The sequence below is a fragment of the Papio anubis genome, chromosome 11 (genome assembly GCF_008728515.1).
Source record: "Papio anubis isolate 15944 chromosome 11, Panubis1.0, whole genome shotgun sequence".
Classification (NCBI taxonomy): Eukaryota; Metazoa; Chordata; class Mammalia; order Primates; family Cercopithecidae; genus Papio; species Papio anubis.
In genome coordinates this window covers 70,239,148-70,256,372 of record NC_044986.1, presented here as the reverse complement: position 1 = coordinate 70,256,372, position 17,225 = coordinate 70,239,148, and the positions used below count along the sequence as shown (strand labels likewise).

Genomic DNA, 17,225 nt, shown 5'->3' with positions numbered 1-17,225 from the left:
AAAAAAAAACAAAAACAAACTCCTAAGCCTAGTCCAAAGTGCATAGGCACTGAGCTTCTTCCTATAGCTAAAAGGCTCATCCTGTAGAATTGGGCACTTGCCCAGGGCTCTATGCAGGGGATATGAAGAATGTGGGAAGAGACAACTGTCAGTGGATCAGGGAGGCAAGACCCCTTCTTACCTTAATAATTATCCCATTGCTGCATTAAAAGCACCACTGATGTTTGTCCCACATTTAATGCTGTAAAGTACATTAAAAAGCTAACTCAATTATGCCTGAAAGGGCAGAGTACACATAAAATGCTATGTAGTTTTTCCTAATATTAGGGGAATCACAACAGTGAATGCCTTCAGCAACTAGGCAGATAACTTGAGAGAAGTAAACAGGTAATAAAGTAGACAATTTTTAATTCTGTTTCACCATTTTGTAGAGTCCAGTAGTGAGGTCACTGGAGAATGCAGACAAATGATAATCAGCTCTACCTAATTATTGCCAAGTGGAAACAAGAAAATAGGGCTGCCAGAGCTTTTAATTTTTTTTATTAAAAAAATAAGTGGCCGGGCACGGTGACTCACGCCTGTAATCCCAGCACTTTGGGAGGCCAAGACGGGTGGTTCACTTGAGGTCAGGAGTTCAAGACCAGCCTGGCCAACATGGTGAAACTCTGTCTCTACTGAAAATACAAAAATTAGCCCGTCATGATGGCCGGTGCCTGTAATCCTAGCTACTCAGAAAGCTGAGGCAGGAGAATCACTTGAACCTGGGAGGCGGAGGTTGCGGTGAGCTGAGATAGCACCACTGCACTTCAGCTTGGGCAACAGAGCAAGACTCCGTCTTAAATAAACAAACAAATAAATAAAGCTAAAATGTGAAATTTTAATGACTTTTTTTCCTATTTTTGAACACGACCAGCTAATTTTAAAACTTTTTTTTTAACTGCATGGGTCACATAAAACACATCTGTAGAACCTCTAGGTCACCAGTTTGTTAACTTGATTATTTAGAGAGCACCTTGCAGGGACTATGCACAAAATAGGCAATCACTAAGTATTTACAGACGATAGCAAACTCCAACTTCCTTATTGCATCCAAAGGCAAGGGCACTAAATGGTGTAAAAGACTTCAAATGCAGGGAAAGACAAGACAACGGGATTTGTCCTGCTCCTAGGGCAAATCAAGAAAGAAATAATTTCCAGGGTCTAGGGGAGGAAACAGGGTTCAAGAATGAAGAGAGTACCTAATTCACAACAAAAGGCCAAGTTCTCTTCAGAGGATTTTATTTCAAGATATATCATAACTTCTACCCATACTATGATTCCAAAGGGTGAAAAAAGTGTTTTGTCTCTTCTACCCTCCAAAGAGGGCATGGCAATGCCAATGTCTCTAAAATGCCTCCGCATAGTTGTCAGAAGCTATATTTCAGTCATGGAAAATACTTGTCCATTTTCAGCTGAGGTGAGGTTTGTTAGGAAACCTCTGTAACAATTTATTCAATTTATTTGGAGGTAAACTCCCAGACTCTCGTATTGATCTCATCTTTCGGGCTTCCTGAAAACACAGAACAAATACAAGAATGACAGCTCTACAGTGTGTCTAGTGCAGACTTTTAAGATCTGACCCAAAAAATCAATCAATAAATCAAGTTTGTCCTGATCTAGGCCCATAGTTCTCACAATGCCCTAAAGCACATGAAGATGTTAACCAGCCTGGAGAGATCTATGTCAGCCGCTCTTCAACAAAAGGGCGTTGGGACCTACAAATGAGACTATGCTCAGAAGCTACCATCTCTGCTAGCAATTAAGCCTAGGCTGGAAACCAAACAATTGTCATTATTTAGTTTTAGTCTCTTTAGTTCTATTTCAGACAATAATGTCTACTTGAGCAGCGCTATACATTTTTCAAAATGGTTTTCCCATTCATTACTTCATCTGACAGTCACAACATTCTTCAAAGTGGTATTAGCCTCATTTTACGTATAGTATAAAGTTCAGAGCAATGAATAAATCCGTCAAGATCACACAGCCTTCAAAACTGTAACCTTTCCCACTTTGGCGTGAATAATATACCTCCCAAATGAATGAAAGGGCCTTTCCTAGCAAAAGGCAGGGAGAATCATTACTTGTATCTCCCCCATTCTTTTCCTGAGAAAGCACCCCAGGAGCCATCGGTCACCTGAGCCTTCGCGGCACAATCGAGGAAGCCCTGGATCTCTTTTCTGCACGCATCGTCGCGGAATTCATTCTGCTTCCAGCAAGCCATCATCACCGCCATCTCCGTGATGCAAGTCGCCTCTGGAGGGGCAGATCCGGGGGACCTTCAGTCACAAGAAGACCCACCTTCCTGCCCTCCTACCCACCCGCCTCTGCTCATGCTCCGGCTTCCGCTCCGGGGCCCTCCTGACACCGACTGCTCACCGCCCTTCTCCCGGCTACGCTCCCCGACGCGGTTAGCTAGAATGAGAGGTTTATTGGGCTTCAGCACAGGCTTCCGAGGGTTCCCAAACCGCGCCAGGCGACCCCGCAGGCTGGGTGTCGCCATCGCACACCCAGCTCCCGGCAGGCTTTGCGGTTCCGTGCGTGACCTCGCGAGATCCCTACGGGCTCGACGAATCACCGCGGAGCTCTGGGAAGGCTCAATGGCTTGCCGGCGGCCACCTCTTTCTTTTATTTGGCCGGGGCTGCGGCGATGCTGGGTTCGAACAGCGGCGGGTTCGTACTCATCAGCAGATTAGGAGGAGACTCTGGGTTCGTACGCCGACTGAGGCTACTCCTTGATGGGCTCCGGGCCCCGAAGTCTGGGGGCAGTACGAGGCCGGGGACATGCAGGAAAGGGCCCTGGTAAGTGGACACTCTTCTGGTGGTAACCGGCTTGGTCTAGAGGCTATTGGCATAGGGCGGGGTGGGGGGGGGGAGCGAATCAAAATTTGAGACTTTAAGATGTTGGGTTGGGAAAGATTATTGTTTTACTTTAATAAACCTTGCAAGAACTGTTGTTTTTCATTACCTATAGGACCACTACAAAGCCGCAAAGAAAAATTAGACTTGTTTCATTTTATAACAACTGCTGCTGCTACTACTAGATACCATTTGCTCATTTATAACAATCTCAGTTGATAGGATGAAGCTTAAACACTTGGCATTCATCGTCTTTTTTAATCCTCTCGCCAGTCTTACAGACTTGGACCTTCAATTGTGATGCTTCATCAGACTTTTTTATGAGACAGGGCCTCTCTTGGTTGCCCAGACTGGAGTTCTAGTGGCACATTCGTAGCTCACTGCAGCTTCAAACTTCTGAACTCAAACGATCCTCCCGCCTCTGCCTCCTGGGTAGCTGAAACCACAGGTGCAAGACACCACGCCCAGCTAATTATTTTTTGTAGAGACGGGGTTCTGTCATATTGCCTGGACTGGTCTCGAACTCCTGGGCTCAAGCGATCCTCCTGCCTCGCCCTCCCAAAGTGCTTTACATGACTGAGCCTCTGCGCCCAGCCAGACTTGGTTCTCAAGTTACTTCTGGCTGTTTACAAAAACTCATTTCAAAGATGTGCAGCGTATTCTCATAGCATTTCCAAATAAGCTCCAAGAAATGTTTTTGGTAATGGAAGCAGAAACAAGCCTGTAGCTCATGACTGCTTTGGAGGAGCAACATTTATTTGGATTTGTAAATGTAGTGTGTTAAAAATGACTTATCACAGATATTTGGAATCTTCCCACTGATTTCTGCATCGCTGGTTGTTTTTCTTCCCTTAAGTCTCAGTTAATGTCAGAGGGCTTCTCTGACCTCTCCCACCCCACCATCAACCTGTTTTCTTCATAGCACCTATCACAGTCTGAAGTGTCTTATTATGGCCTGACCTATCCCTAACACCCATTTAAAAATGTAAGCATGAAAGAAGGAACAACACGTTGTCTATCTTGTTCATTGCTGAATCCCCAGTGCCTAGAATAGTACCAATAAATACTTGTTAAATGAACAAACGTTTTATTTATTTATTTTTGGATTTGGGGTCTTGTTCTGTCACCCAGGTTGGAGTGCAGTGGAATGATTAGCTTACTGCAGCCTTGGCCTCACTCCAGTGATCCTCCTGCTTCAGCTGCTGGAGTAGCTGCAACCACAGGCTCACACCACCAAACCCGGCTGGCTAGGTTTTTTTTTTTATTTTTTGTAGAGATGGGGTCTCAGTATGTTGCCCAGACTACTCTTGAACTCCTGGGCTCAAGTGAGCTTCCTGCCTTGGCCTCCCAAAGTGCTGGGATTACAGGCATGAGCCACCACACCCAACCTGAAACTTTTTTACAAATCTCCAACTTTATTACACCCACCCCCAAAAAATAATGAAGCAGAAGACATTATTTAACAAGAAGCAGTTTATTATACAAAACGAAACCTGAGGTAATAGAAAATAACACTTGCAGTAATAAAGGAAGCAGCCTTGCACTCCACCTCCACACTCCAGAGTATAATTAAAAGACTCCTAGCAGACATTTCTGTCACCAATAATGCCAACCTGCAGTGAGTGAGTCTGCTGCTGTATACAGAGCAGGCTGGGCCCCAAATCAGAAAATTCATATTGCTTGCTTTCTCTATAGGGAAAGTGAAGCTTTCAGTAAGTATCATGTGCCTATTCTTGATTCTACTTTCCCTTGTGGAAATGTAACACCTGGTTTACACTGCTCTTTTCTGAGTACTTATATGGTGATAGGAATAAAGGAGAAAGTCTGGAAAGCACCGAGCACAAAGCAGGCCTGAGGCTCCAGCAACAGTCATTCAGAAACAACTGCCCACTTTATACGTCAAAGTACCAAAGGAATGCCAATATGAGCTCGTGTCATTAGAAGGAGAGGTAAGGATAATTCTACACCTTGCTTAACTATCACTTAACCTTTTTATTGCACATAATGAAATTTAAGTCCTGACCTAGGTCTGTACTTATGTAATATGTATTATGCACTCTAAATTAGCATCTGCATTTAGATAGATTGCAAGCTTAGAAATCAGTCCTGCATTTGACCTCTTTTGTCAGTGCCTACTATATCAAATTTTAACAGAATTTTTTTTTTTTTTTGAGACAGAGTTTTACTCTTGTTGCCCAGGCTAGAGTGCAATGGCGTGATGTCGGTTCACCACTACCTCTGCCTCCTGGGTTCCAGCGATTCTTCTGCCTCAGCCTCCTGAGTAGCTGGGATTACAGTCATGTGCCAGCCACCACGCCCAGCTAATTTTGTATTTTTACTAGAGATGAGGTTTCTCCATATTGGTCAGGCTGGTCTTGAACTCCTGACCTCAGGTGATCTGCCCGCCTTGGCCTCCCAGAGTGCTGGAATTACAGGCGTGAGCCACTGCACCCAGCCCAACAGATTTTTTTTTTTTTTTTTAAAGACAGGTCTATGTTGCCCAGTTGGTACTCATAGGTGCACTCACAGCATACTATAGCCTCAAACTCTTGGGCTCAAGCGATCTTCCTGCCTCAGCCTTCTGAGTAGCTGGGACTACAGACCCATGCCATCACATGTGGCTTAGATATATTTTTGAAGTTTTTTTTTTTTTTTTTTTTTTCAGTTTCTGTTTTTGAGACAGGGTGTCACTCTGTCACCCAGGCTGGAGTGCAGTGGCGATCCTCCCACTTCAGCCTCCCAAGTAGCTGAATCTACAGGCACACACACCATGCCCAGCTAATTTTTTCTATTTTTTGTAGAGATGGGGTTTTGCCATGTTACTCAAGCTGGTCTTGAATCCCTAGGCTCAAGCGATCCTCCCACCTTGGCCTCCCAAAGTGCTGGGATCACAGGTATGAGTCACTGCACCCAGCCTGGAGGTCTTCCCTCTTGTTCTTTTCTGCAAAAGGTCAAACAGGGTAAGCAAACTTTCTGTAATTTATGAAGATCATCTTTTATTAAAGGATTAAATGAAAAAAGAACAACTTTGGCAATGAAATTCAGCCTAATTACAGCTTTTCTTGGCCACATCCTTAGATTTCAGTATATTAAGTGTAGACCCTAGTTGTTGAAGCATCTAACATATATCTATCTATATAGATATGTAGATAGAGGTATAGATAATATACTGATAAACTGTGGAACTTCTCTAGTGATACCTCATTAATACATTACAACTAGAGTAGCTCTAAGGTCCAAGGTATTCTTTCCTGTTCCACTGCCCCAGAAAGAGCTAATGGTTTCCCTGCTCATTAGACTGTATGTTCAAACCACAGCAATAGAAGGGTTTGGCTGCATCCCCAAATCTGACTAAGCTTTTTTTTTTTTTTTTTTTTTTTGAGACAGACTCTCACTCTGTTGCCCAGGCTGGAGTGCAGTGGTGTGATCTCGGCTCACTGCAACCTCCGCCTCCCAGGTTCAAGCAATTCTCCTGCCTCAGCCTCCCAAGTAGCTGGGATTACAGGTGTGAGCCACCTGTTGGTACTGGGTGCGCCCAGCTCTAAGCTTTTATTTAGCCAGCCACTTGTGGCTTAAATATCTTGCCTTGCCTCCTCATCCCTTTGAGTGGGCTCCATCAAAAAGTAGTCTCAGGCTGGGCACGGTGGCTCACTCTTATAATCCCAGCACTTTGGGAGGCCGAGACAAGTGGATCATTTGAGGTCAGGAGTCTGAGACCAGCCTGGCCAACATGGCGAAACCCCATTTCTACTAAAATACAAAAAAGTTAGCCAGGCATGGTGGTGCGCGCCTGTGATCCCACCACTCTGGAGGCTGAAGCACGAGAATTGCTTGAACATGGGAGGCAGAGGCTGCAGTGAGCCAAAATTGTGCCACTGCACTCTAGCCTTGGTGATGCAGTGAGACTCTACCTCAAAAAAAAAAAAAGGGGAGCCTGGGCACAGTGGCTCACGCCTGTAATCCCAGCACTTTGGGAGGCCAAGCCAAGTGAATCATCTGAGCTCAGGAGTTCGAGACCAGACTGGCTAACATGGTGAAACCCCATCTCTACTAAAAATACAAAAATTAGCTAGACATGGTGGCAGGCACCTGTAATCGCCACTACTCAGGAGGCTGAGGCAGAAGAATCACTTGAACTGGGGAGGCGGAGATTCTAGTGAGCTGAGATTGCACCATTGCACTCCAGCCTGGGCGACAAGAGCGAAACTCCATCTCAAAAAAAAAAAAAAAAAGGTCATATGAAAGCCTATCAGTAATACAGTGAATGAAGCTGGACTATTCATTGCACTTAAAAGTGAAAAGTGCTACAGATTATAAAATAATTACTAAAACATACTACTACACTGTTTCCATAACTGCAGAAGATGGGACTTCGTAGCATATAAAAACAATAAAATAGAGGGAACAGTTCATTCGGCAAACAAAAGAATTAGGAACTATAAAAATTTGCACTTTTTTCCCTGGGCTTCTTTTTTTTTTTTTTTTTTTGGTCAACATACCGAAAAATTTGCACTTTGACTCATATTGGCCTATTTTAACATTTCAAAATCATTTAAAGAAAAATACGACTTTTTCTGTCATAATTCCCAGTCTTAGTCTCCATCTTTGATCAAAAAGAGGACAGGGCAATACATTAAATTGACAAGGCATATAACAGCCACTGAATCTTTCTGTTCATGAGAAGGAATCCCAGATATACCATAAATAAGATGCAAACCAGCAGTAAGAATGATGGCAAGGTTTCTGTATTTCCATCAGAAATTGTGGGAAAGGGCCTAAAACCAGGAAAGACAAGGCCATTAAAAATATATATTTGAGGCCGGGTGTAGTGGCTCACGCCTGTAATCCCAGCACTTTGGGAGGCCAAGGCAGGCGGATCACGAGGTCAAAAGATCAAGACTATCCTTGCCAACATGGCGAAACCCCATCTCTACTAAAAATACAAAAAATTAGCTGGGCGTGGTGGTGCATGCCTGTAGTCCCAGCTACTCAGGAAGCTGAGGCAGGAGAATCGCTTGAAACAGGGAGGTGGAGGTTGCAGTGAGCCGAGAACATGCCATTGCACTCCAGCCTGGTGACAGAGCGAGACTCTGTCTTAAAAAAAAAAAAATATATATATATATATATAATTTGAGACGGTGTCTCGCTCTGTCACCCAGGCTGGAGTGCAGTGATCATGATCATAGCTCACTGCAGCCTTAAATTCCTGGACTCAAGTGATCCTCCTGCCTCAACCTCCCAAGTATCTAGGGCTACAGGTGTGCACCACCATGCCCTGCTAATTCTTTTATATTTTTTAGAAACAGGGTCTTGCTACGATGGTCTTAAACTCCTGGCTTCAAGCAGTCGCCCCTCCTCAGCTTCCCAAAGTGTTGGGATTACAGGCATAAGCCACTACACCTGGACAGAAAAGGCCAAAAAAAAAAAAAAAAAAAACAAAAAAAAAAAAAAAAAACAAAACTAGGGCTGGGTAAGGTGGCTGATGCCTGTAAACCCAGCACTCTGGGAGGCCAAGGCGGATGGATTGCTTGATCCAGGAGTTGGAGACTAACCTGGGCAACATGGCAAAACTTCATCTCTACAAAAAAATACAAAAAAAAAAAAAAGTAAAATAGAAGTTTGACATGAAAGCAAAGTACATAATATAAAAAATGCAAAAAACCAGAATACAACTCACCAGAAGTTTTGCTTCTCCACCAACATAACAATTTATAAAGCAAGAGATGAGAAGAAGAGATTATTGGGAAACGTACTGAATAATGAGGAGTTTGGGGAATAGAACAAAAGTTGTAAGTCGTAACCTGACCCATCTTACTTCATTGGTAGTCAAGTACAGCTCAAAGGATGAAATAGAGAATTGAGTAATTTAAAAACTGTTCGACCAGCACCTTGAATCAAATGGATGTTTTAGGGTTCTGTTTCTCACTGAACCAAGAATTGTATGCCTCCATCTCTCCTTGAGGAGAGGCCCTATGTTAGACCTTGGCTACTCATCATTAAGATAAAATCTTTTTTTTTTTTTTTTTTGAGACGGAGTCTCGCTGTGCCTCCCAGGCTGGAGTGCAGTGGCGTGATCTCGGCTCACTGCAAGCTCCGCCTCCCAGGTTCACGCCATTCTCCCGCCTCAGCCTCCCAAGTAGCTGAGACTACAGGCGCCCGCCACCACGCCCGGCTAGTTTTTTGTATTTTTAGTAGAGACGGGGTTTCACCATGTTAGCCAGGATAGTCTCGATCTCCTGACCTCGTGATCCACCCGCCTCGGCCTCCCAAAGTGCTGGGATTACAGGCTTGAGCCACCGCGCCCGGCCAAGATAAAATCTTAATAGATAAAACTGGAATGCCTTGAATCCATGAAAAGACAGTGTTCAGTAAGGGTTTGTGCAGTGGATGCTCCTTATGTCCCAGGATAGAATAAAATCTCCTTAGCTCCGCCAAGTTAAAGGTTCTTGCAAGGGCACTTAGAGATGTTGCCTTTTCATGAAGATTTCATGTAGGTAATCCCAAAATTTCCTCTGCTCTGTTTCATTGTTGTGGATCATGGCAGTGAGAGCTTCCCCCTGGTCCAGACCTTGCCAATAATCTTGCAGCCACATCTCTTTCCAACTGAAATACCAAAATGGGGGTTGGATTATGGAACTGCAGCATAGTTATGAGTCCTGCCTTTTTCTGAGTGGGGCCAAAGACATCTTAAGCAGATACAGTGGTCTCTAACTTGGACAAGACTGCTGCGATGGGAAGACAACATGAAGTAAATCCAATATTAGCCCAAGTGACAGGCTAAAAGCCACAAATACAAAGACATCACACAGCCTACCCAATCGATTACAATTCCTGACTTGCCTGCTTCTGGCTCCCAAATGTGGAGGGGGTTCAGAGGCAGGCAAAGCAGAGGTCAGACTGGAAGTGGTAGTCTCCATAAGGAAAGCAAGGGGGCAGGGGTCTTTAGATGATTATCTTTTAAGTTTCACCTTTATCCCAATAATCAAAATGAAGGTGCATCAAAATGAAGTAGCATCCAGCATCTAGAAAAGACATAACCTGAATATTTATTTTCTTAATGTTTCACATTTTTTTTGTACTTTTCCTCTAGTAAATCATATTATGTTCAGATACAAACAATTTGTAATTAGATACAAATTAGTTGGTGAAGCATTCCAACCATCGGGACAAAACTGCCAGCAGCATCTATTAATAAATGGCCTTCTGCTGCCATCCACTGTCCAAGTCGGTCTCTGTAGGCCATTCTAGCAGTCTTACTTAAGCTTAATAATCTTATCACCTCTCCCCCAACAGGTGTGGCTTGCTACAAGTGCTTTCAACATTTCCCCCCCACACACCTCATGCTGGCCTTGTTTCCCAATACCACCACCTTTTGCCACCTACTGCAGTAGCCTATTCGCTTCCCTTCTGATGCACATTGCGCATTGTTGTGTGTGCGTGTGTGTGACACAGTCTTACTCCAACCCAGGCTGGAATGCAGTGGCACGATCCTAGCTCACTACAGCATTGAACTCCTGGGTTCAAGCAATCCACCTGCCACAGCCTCCCAAGTAGCTAGGACTACAGGCATGCATCACCACCCCAGGCTTTTAGCTTTTAAATTGTACAGAGAGGGTTTTGTTACATTGTCCAGGCTAGTCTGGAACCCCTGGCCTCAAGTGTTCCTCCCACCTTGGCCTCCCAAAGTGCTGGGATTACAGGCGTGAGCCACCATGCCCGGCCATGCCTAGTTTTTCTAGTTACACAGGCAGTGTGTCCCCACATGCACCAAGTACATGGGGCTCATCCTCAGCACAGCTGCTTAAAAAAAATTATGGCTGGTTAACAGGTGGAAGCCCTGACTACTGCAGAAAAGCCTCCCTCAAAATGCTCTCCTCTACTCCCCACCCCCATGTCCACTCTATAAAAGGTGCTCAAATAGTTGAGTTTTTAGTGCAGTCCAAACTCCTGAGCCTGGTATTAATGATATTTACAGCCTTGCCCCTATTTATTTTCCCCATTTTCTCTCTCCCCTGTCTGCACAGGCCCTGGGTTCTGGTTCAATCTTTTTGAACCACTACTGGAAACATTGTCCACATAAGCTGATTTTCATATGTTGCCTTGAATTATATTTTACATCTATTCAGCTTTTTCAGCTTGTCTTATCCTAACCCCAATTAGACTGCTGACACCTTAAAGACAGAGTGAGCACATATCATAATTTCCTCCTGCACCTGCTCAGCACCTAGTGCTACTTAATTGTCCACAGTAAGCAAGTAAGTAAATGATTTGATGGCTGCAAGGGACCCCAGCATTCTTACCTGTCATTCTCAGGAATCTCTTCCACATTGCCAAAGCCAGGTGTGGGCACTGGGCAGTCCATGTGTGAGGGCTGGGCAATGTGGGGCTCAAGGACGGGGCTGTCCCCGGGAGAGGCCGCGTGGGCTTTCTCGGCATCCAGCCGAGCCAGTTCGTGGTCACAGACGAAACACTCGAAGCCGTTGAGGTAGTTAGGCAGCAAAGGATCATTCACTCCCCACTCCCGATGCTTCAGACTATCCAGAAGGAATTGGTTGGTGATGCCCCCAGGTTGCTTGTATGCCAGGTATTTCATATATTCCTCATCATTCTTGTCCAGAAAGTCAATAAACTCTGCCAGCTTCTGAGGAGACTCAAAATCATCAATCAGGATGACGGAGTGATTGTTCGGCATCCAGTCCCTCACAGAGGGAGAGCCGCGGTACACGGGCACAGCGCCCAGATGCATGGGACGCCACAGTTTTTCTGTCATGTAGTCGTTACAGATGGCATTTTCCAGGGCCAAGTGGAACTTATAGCGGGACAAGAAAGCCAAGAGCTCTGGATCCTCGGTGGTGGCCGTGGCTGTGTCCTGTAGCCGCGCAGTGGGCAGCTCCCGATTCTGCAGACATTTCCCGTAGGAGTCTACCTAGACCGGGTAGAATAGGGAAGTCATGAGGGTGCGGCCCGGAGGCCTGGACACCTAGAGTCCTGGCCTCAGCCCGCCCCCTCTTTTCCCTCCCCTCCCGCCCGCCAGCCCGCCCTCACTCACTCACCGGGATGTGGCGCATGAGCTCGCGCACGTAGCGGTCCCGGTCCGCAGGCACGTCGCAGTGGGACTGGAGATAGAGCAGCGGCGCGTAGCCGCGGCGGCGCCACTCCGCGCGTTCCCGGAGCGGAGGCACCGGGCGGCGCAGATAGGCGGTCCCGGGCAGCCACTGCAGCGACAGCGGGTAATCCGAGTGGCGACTGAATGTGGAGGTAAGATTGAAGAGGCGGATGCCCGGGCCGTGGCTCAGCAAGAAGTTGTTGAGGGGCGACTCCTCGTGGAGGAGCGCCCAGCTCTGGTGCGCCAGGCGCGGCAGCGGCGCGGCCGAAGCGCGGAAGTCGGTGCCGTAGAAGAGCAGCGCGCGCGTCCGCGAGTCCCTCAGCGCTCGGCGGTTCCGGGACGTCACGCAAGCGCCGCGCGCACACTCGATTCGCTCCGAGTCTCCCGGGAAGTGGGGGAATAGCCCTGGGCTCCACCACAGCAGCACCGGCAAATCTCCGGCCTCCTCCCTCCCTGGTCTCGGCGTTCCGGAGCTCCGCGTCACCCCCACTGCGCCCAGCGCCGAGGGCGGCCGGAAAACCGCGCCATCCCACGGTTCCGCCCATTCCGCCTCACCGCCGGCCTCCCTCTCCGCCACGGACCCATAGGCGCGGGCTGCACAGACACTGAGCACCCCCAGGAGGGCCAGCACCGCCCCAGTGGGGCCGGCCGCCATGTCCACTCTGGCAGCCGGCGCCCTCGGCCGGCACGCACCCCGCCCAGTGGCTAGTCGTGACTGGACGAGGCTCTATGCCACGGGAGCACGCGGCGCATGCGCAGCTCCGCTCAGCCGACGGCTAGGGCTAAAAGCAAAGTGAGCTTTCGGGAGTAAACATGAGGCTAATGGTTACATCTTAATTTATTTTATTTCTTTACAAATTAAAGATGCATTGAAAAATAAACCAATGAGAAATGAGAGGTCCAGAGCAGGGGCATCCCAGGCGGGGAGCAGGCAAGCCTGGCCACCGTCAAGCCTAGCCCTTGTCCTGCCCCCAAGCCAGTTGGGGTTGGAAGATAACTGTCAGCCACTCAGTCAATACCAAAGCCCAAGCGGTGTCCCGGCAGGAGAGAACGGCGCTCCAGCTGCCTCTGCCTCTCTCCCCAACAACCCCGGGCCTGGAGAAGCAGTGTTTCTCGTGGGAGCTCAGAGTGGGATGTGAACTGGCTCTGTGAGGTATTGCAAGTTGATGACCAGGCTCCCTAGGCTCCCTATAGAACCATCCAGTGTTGGGGCCTCTCCAGCTGGAAAGGAGACTGGTACCTCTCCCAGATCTTAATATACTTTGCAACTGAATTCCCAGGTCATCTCTGACAGTGTCTCTCTATCCACGGAGTGATCATCATTGCAGGAGAGAGCGAGTGAGCAATGAAAGCAGAGAAACTTGACTTCTAACCTCCAGGCCCAAGAAGGACTGACCACTTTTCTCTCCACCACCTATGGGCTATACCCCAGCTCTTGTGCACCTGTATGTTTTATCCCTAATATAGGAAGTTGTGGATGACACTGAGCTGAATTAGCCACCCCCTGTAGTAACCTTAGGATCCCCACTCTTTCCTGCCTGCCCCTCTCCTCTGGGGAGACTGGCTCAAAAGGACACATAATATTGCCAGGGTCTGGGTGCCTCCAAACCCCCAATACCGAATCATATACAGTGAACTGAGAAACTACATTCATTATGACAGGATTAGCAGGAAAAAGAGGGTAGAGTGAGGGAACAGGGGCACCTTCGATCAGCAGGACATGACAGAGTGGCAGGATAGTTGAGCCCAGAAAGAAGGTGTCTCCTTATATCTCCCCCTCCCCCCCAAAGAGACTGAGGTCAGCTTACATGACATAAGATATGGTACTGTCCCAATTTCTCTGACATCCTGGGGTGCTTTCTGGAAGCTGGCCTGGGCCCTGTGCCATTTACCCACTTGCTTTAGCTCAGTAGCTGCCGAATCTCCTTGTGCATATGACAGAGAAAGTCCACATAAGATGCTCCCCCACTCAGACTCTTATCTTCCACCAGGAAGTGCTTGAACAGCATCTCCAGCTTGTCCTCCTGTTTCACCACGATAAGCTATAGCCAGAATTCAGGGTTCATGAGGCAATGCCAAAGGAAATTAAACACGCCCAGAAATCCCATTTGGCAGTCACTAACTCATTCCCCACCCAACCCCCACTTCTAGGCGAGGACTTGACACGGTAAGAAATCCAGGGTTCAGATCAGTGTTACCTTCATGTACCGGGATCTCTGTGCCCTTAAGCTATCAATGAGGCCTCGAACCTTCTTGGACAGTGGATTATCCAGAACTGGCAGAACACTCTAGAACACAAAATTCATTTATCCTTATGGTAAGGCACTCTGAGTTCAGTCAAGGTGGGGCAGCACACATCTATGCATCATCTGAAACAAGGAAGCCTGGGAAGAATGACAGCAACTGCCCTTGTCCCCAAGTGTTCCCTGATATTTGAGGGGACTAGCACACTAACTTTATTGGCTCCCAATCGTTTCACAAAGTATACTTCCACACCCATATTCTCCTTGACTCCTTGCCCTCACCAAGCCACTGGTGATCTGACTGAAGGAAGAGACGCTGAAAAGGCTCTGGACAACACCCTGTTGGACGCTTGCTCCCACCCAGAGGAAGAGGTTGAGACCATTCTCCAGTAAATACATATCCCCATTGCTTAGACGCTCTTCAGAGGCTCGAACTGCTGGTGGTTCGGTGGTACTCTCGATGGGAGACTTTGTCTAGACAAAAGGAAGGGAGCAAAAGGTTACCAAGGACCATAAGACAAGTCTGTCCCCCACCACACACAAAATTCTGAAAGCTAAGTCCTCAGATACCACCCCTTCTGGGGTCTCAGTAACTCTCTCAGTGTGAAAATTGCATCAGCTAAAATACATAAAAACAAATTCCACTAGTGTCAGACTGATATTAGCCTATCCTTTCCTCCTCCTAAGAGGCCCTTTGCTCCATGCAAGATCTCAAACTCCAACCCTCAATCGCACCAAAGGTAAGAGCCGAGGGTAGAAGAAGACATTGGTCTCAGCCACATCCATGGAGGTAACTAGCTGTCGGACATAGGCACGGTCATCAGTAGTGATTTCAGCTCCAGGCTGCAGGACATCACTCTTCAACACACAGTTCAGGTAAACTGGGAGTAGCTTCATGCACTCAGGAAGGATCAACTGAGGGGATTATCAAAATAAAGTCGATGATCATGAGAAATCCCTCCCAAATGCAAACATTTGTCCCAAGAACCCCACCTCCCACTAATATACTTGCCCCACCTGTCCTGCAGAGGAGGGGCTAGCACAGTTCTTTCTGTAACAGGCCAGGATCTGGGCACACTGGGTGATGAGAGTGTCACGAACAGCCTTCACAGGGCTATTCAGGACTCCCCGATATGCTGGATGGGAAAGCAAAGACAGTCACTGGTCAGCTGCCCATCATGTATGCATTCCCACCATCATAACTACCCGCTCACCATCCTGGACCTCTCAGCCCCAATCCCACCCTGCCCTGCCTCTACCCTCACCAAACTTGGCCATGTAGTTGATGAGCGTGTCAGTCTCACAGTTTCGATACAGATCAGCCAGCTGGGTGCAGCAGTTCAGGGCCAGGTTATGGATGCGGAGCCGACGCTGCCCTGCACAGCTGGTGTAAAGCAGGGCACACTAGGGGAAGGGAGAAAGGGGGAACTCACACCCCTCCCTCACGAAGGCCCTTTGCTACATTATTAAACTAGAAGAGAGAAATGAGCCACTCCCCTGCCCAGTCTCTTCTTCCAGTGCTCTCTACCCACTCCTCACCCTCTTCTATACCAAGCGAATGACACATTTCCTGCCCAGCCCCGCCTCCCGCCTGCCACCTGCAGGAGGGCTCCGCTCTCTTCATTGAGCCGATCATCATGCTTGAACTCCACAGTCACCGTTTTGTCCCCATCTAGCCCAGCCAGCTCCACGTCTGTTGTGTTGCTCATGTAGAAAGCTCCAAAGAAATCTACAGCACGGATACCTGAGGCCACATGGACAGAGTTAGGGCAAAAGGTATGACAAGTGCCACATGCCTCCCTTCCAGACTTAGGCCCCCCACCTGCTCTTCTCCAACCAGGACTGACCAGTGCTTGTCCGGACCCGCATCACAGCATCAAAGCCAACAACCTTCTGGACATCACGACGCAGGTCACTCAGGAACCGCTCCTGGTCGTTCTCCACCTGCAGGGCCCCAGACCCAGAGTCATATCACTGACTAGACATAGCTCATCCTGCAGACAATCTCCCTGTACCCCTTCCACTCTACAAGGCTGCCTAATTATCATCATTACAGTGACGATGATAATGATGATGACAACAATAGCTTTTAAACACTTAGACTGCACACCAGGTACCACACTGAGTGCTTTACATATATTTATTTAATTTTGTAGACAAATCCTACTTAAGTATTTTAACCCCATTTTGCAGATGAAGGAACAAAAGAGGGAGTACTTAAGTAATTTATCCTAGGTCATGTAGCTAGTAAGTGGTGGGGCCAGAATATCAATGCAGGACTGATTCCAAGGCCCATGTTCCTAACTGCCACACTCTCGGGCTCACTTCTTTAGACTATGCAGTCTTCTCTTCCAACACTATTTCTCTTTTTTTGGAGACGGAGTCTTACTCTGTCGCCCTGCCTAGAGTGCAGTGGCGCAATCTTCACTCACTGCAACCTCCGCCTCCCGGGTTCAAGGGATTCTTAGCCTCCCGAGTAGCTGGGATTACAGGCACCCGCCACCACACCCGAGTAATTTTTGTATTTTTAGTAGAGATGGGGTTTTGCCATGTTGGCCAGGATGGTCTTGAACTCCTGACCTCAGGTGATCCGCCTGCCTCACCCTCCCAAAGTGCTGGGATTACAGGCGTGAGGCACCATGCCCAGCCCCAGCGCTATTTCTATTAATGAGTCAGCCACTCCATATATAAGCAGGTATTCCCAGCCCTGCTGCCATCTGCCACTGCAAATACTATTACCATACCTGAAAGCAAGCATATTTGTAGACAGAGCCACCGGTGAGCTGGGGCACAACAGAGAGCGTGGCCACATCCACATACTGGTTAGGGAAGAGAAAGAGATCTACACAGCAGCCTTGGGCCACACACTCTTTGGCCAGGGTCTGATAGGCACCTGTCTGAGGCTGGAACAGAGTCTAGGGGGAAAGAAAATAGGGGGAAAGAAAATGGGGAGAAGAAAATGTTCAAATATCCCAGCTCTG

The 17,225-nt window shown here is 47.6% G+C and overlaps 3 protein-coding genes and 1 long non-coding RNA gene across 11 annotated transcripts in view; 1 reads left to right on the top strand and 3 right to left on the bottom strand.

Annotated features, from left to right (window-relative positions):
- Window positions 1-1,261: 1,261 nt before the first annotated feature.
- CHCHD1 (coiled-coil-helix-coiled-coil-helix domain containing 1) lies at window positions 1,262-2,578 on the bottom strand. Its single transcript, XM_003903759.5, has 3 exons — window positions 2,416-2,578; window positions 2,174-2,292; window positions 1,262-1,549 (listed from the first exon to the last, which is right to left on the bottom strand). Exons 1-3 carry the CDS (start codon window positions 2,537-2,539, stop codon window positions 1,448-1,450), a joined length of 345 nt encoding a protein of 114 aa, XP_003903808.1. The 5' UTR covers window positions 2,540-2,578; the 3' UTR covers window positions 1,262-1,447.
- A 19-nt stretch (window positions 2,579-2,597) lies between these two features.
- Window positions 2,598-3,974, top strand: LOC108587607. Its single transcript, XR_001906395.3, has 2 exons — window positions 2,598-2,838; window positions 3,011-3,974. It is a non-coding gene; the product is annotated as an uncharacterized LOC108587607 (long non-coding RNA).
- A 5,133-nt stretch (window positions 3,975-9,107) lies between these two features.
- Window positions 9,108-12,824, bottom strand: FUT11 (fucosyltransferase 11). Of its 3 annotated transcripts, none has more exons than XM_003903763.5 (3): window positions 11,949-12,824; window positions 11,196-11,821; window positions 9,108-9,498 (listed from the first exon to the last, which is right to left on the bottom strand). In XM_003903763.5, the coding sequence occupies exons 1-3, from the start codon at window positions 12,654-12,656 to the stop codon at window positions 9,354-9,356; spliced, it is 1,479 nt and encodes a 492-aa protein (XP_003903812.2). In that variant the 5' UTR covers window positions 12,657-12,824; the 3' UTR covers window positions 9,108-9,353. The 3 variants fall into 3 exon arrangements, with proteins under 3 accessions (XP_003903812.2, XP_009212935.2, XP_021799053.2); XM_009214671.4 differs by having other exon boundaries at window positions 11,196-11,817; window positions 11,949-12,695; XM_021943361.2 differs by lacking the exon at window positions 9,108-9,498 and adding an exon at window positions 9,505-9,917.
- SEC24C (SEC24 homolog C, COPII coat complex component) overlaps window positions 12,822-17,225 on the bottom strand; it is a 27,493-nt gene continuing 23,089 nt past the window's right edge. For 3 of the 6 annotated variants that reach the window (XM_009214668.3, XM_021943357.1, XM_009214669.3), the window contains 9 exons: window positions 16,989-17,159; window positions 16,092-16,188; window positions 15,843-15,988; window positions 15,510-15,648; window positions 15,262-15,380; window positions 14,980-15,159; window positions 14,527-14,718; window positions 14,200-14,289; window positions 12,824-14,043 (listed from right to left, as the gene is read on the bottom strand). In XM_009214668.3, coding sequence (XP_009212932.1) covers window positions 13,903-14,043; window positions 14,200-14,289; window positions 14,527-14,718; window positions 14,980-15,159; window positions 15,262-15,380; window positions 15,510-15,648; window positions 15,843-15,988; window positions 16,092-16,188; window positions 16,989-17,159 — 1,275 coding nt within the window. In that variant the 3' untranslated portion in view covers window positions 12,824-13,902. Of the gene's footprint in view, window positions 14,044-14,199; window positions 14,290-14,526; window positions 14,719-14,979; window positions 15,160-15,261; window positions 15,381-15,509; window positions 15,649-15,842; window positions 15,989-16,091; window positions 16,189-16,988; window positions 17,160-17,225 lie in introns of all 6 variants that reach the window. The other 3 variants (XM_021943358.1, XM_021943359.2, XM_003903760.5) reach the window with 2 other exon arrangements.

Bases quoted from the DNA above. Each gene is read 5' to 3' on its own strand.
- FUT11 (XM_003903763.5), bottom strand. From the start codon at position 12,656: ATGGCGGCCGGCCCCACTGGGGCGGTGCTGGCCCTCCTGGGGGTGCTC. The intron at 11,822-11,948 runs GTGAGTGAGTGA...TACCCGGTCTAG, and splicing joins AGCTCATGCGCCACATCCCG to GTAGACTCCTACGGGAAATG. The intron at 9,499-11,195 runs GTAAGAATGCTG...TTGGTATTTCAG, and splicing joins GAGATTCCTGAGAATGACAG to TTGGAAAGAGATGTGGCTGC.
- CHCHD1 (XM_003903759.5), bottom strand. From the start codon at position 2,539: ATGGCGACACCCAGCCTGCGGGGTCGCCTGGCGCGGTTTGGGAACCCT. The intron at 2,293-2,415 runs GTGAGCAGTCGG...CTGCCCCTCCAG, and splicing joins GCGTAGCCGGGAGAAGGGCG to AGGCGACTTGCATCACGGAG. The intron at 1,550-2,173 runs GTGACCGATGGC...CTGTGTTTTCAG, and splicing joins ATTGTGCCGCGAAGGCTCAG to GAAGCCCGAAAGATGAGATC.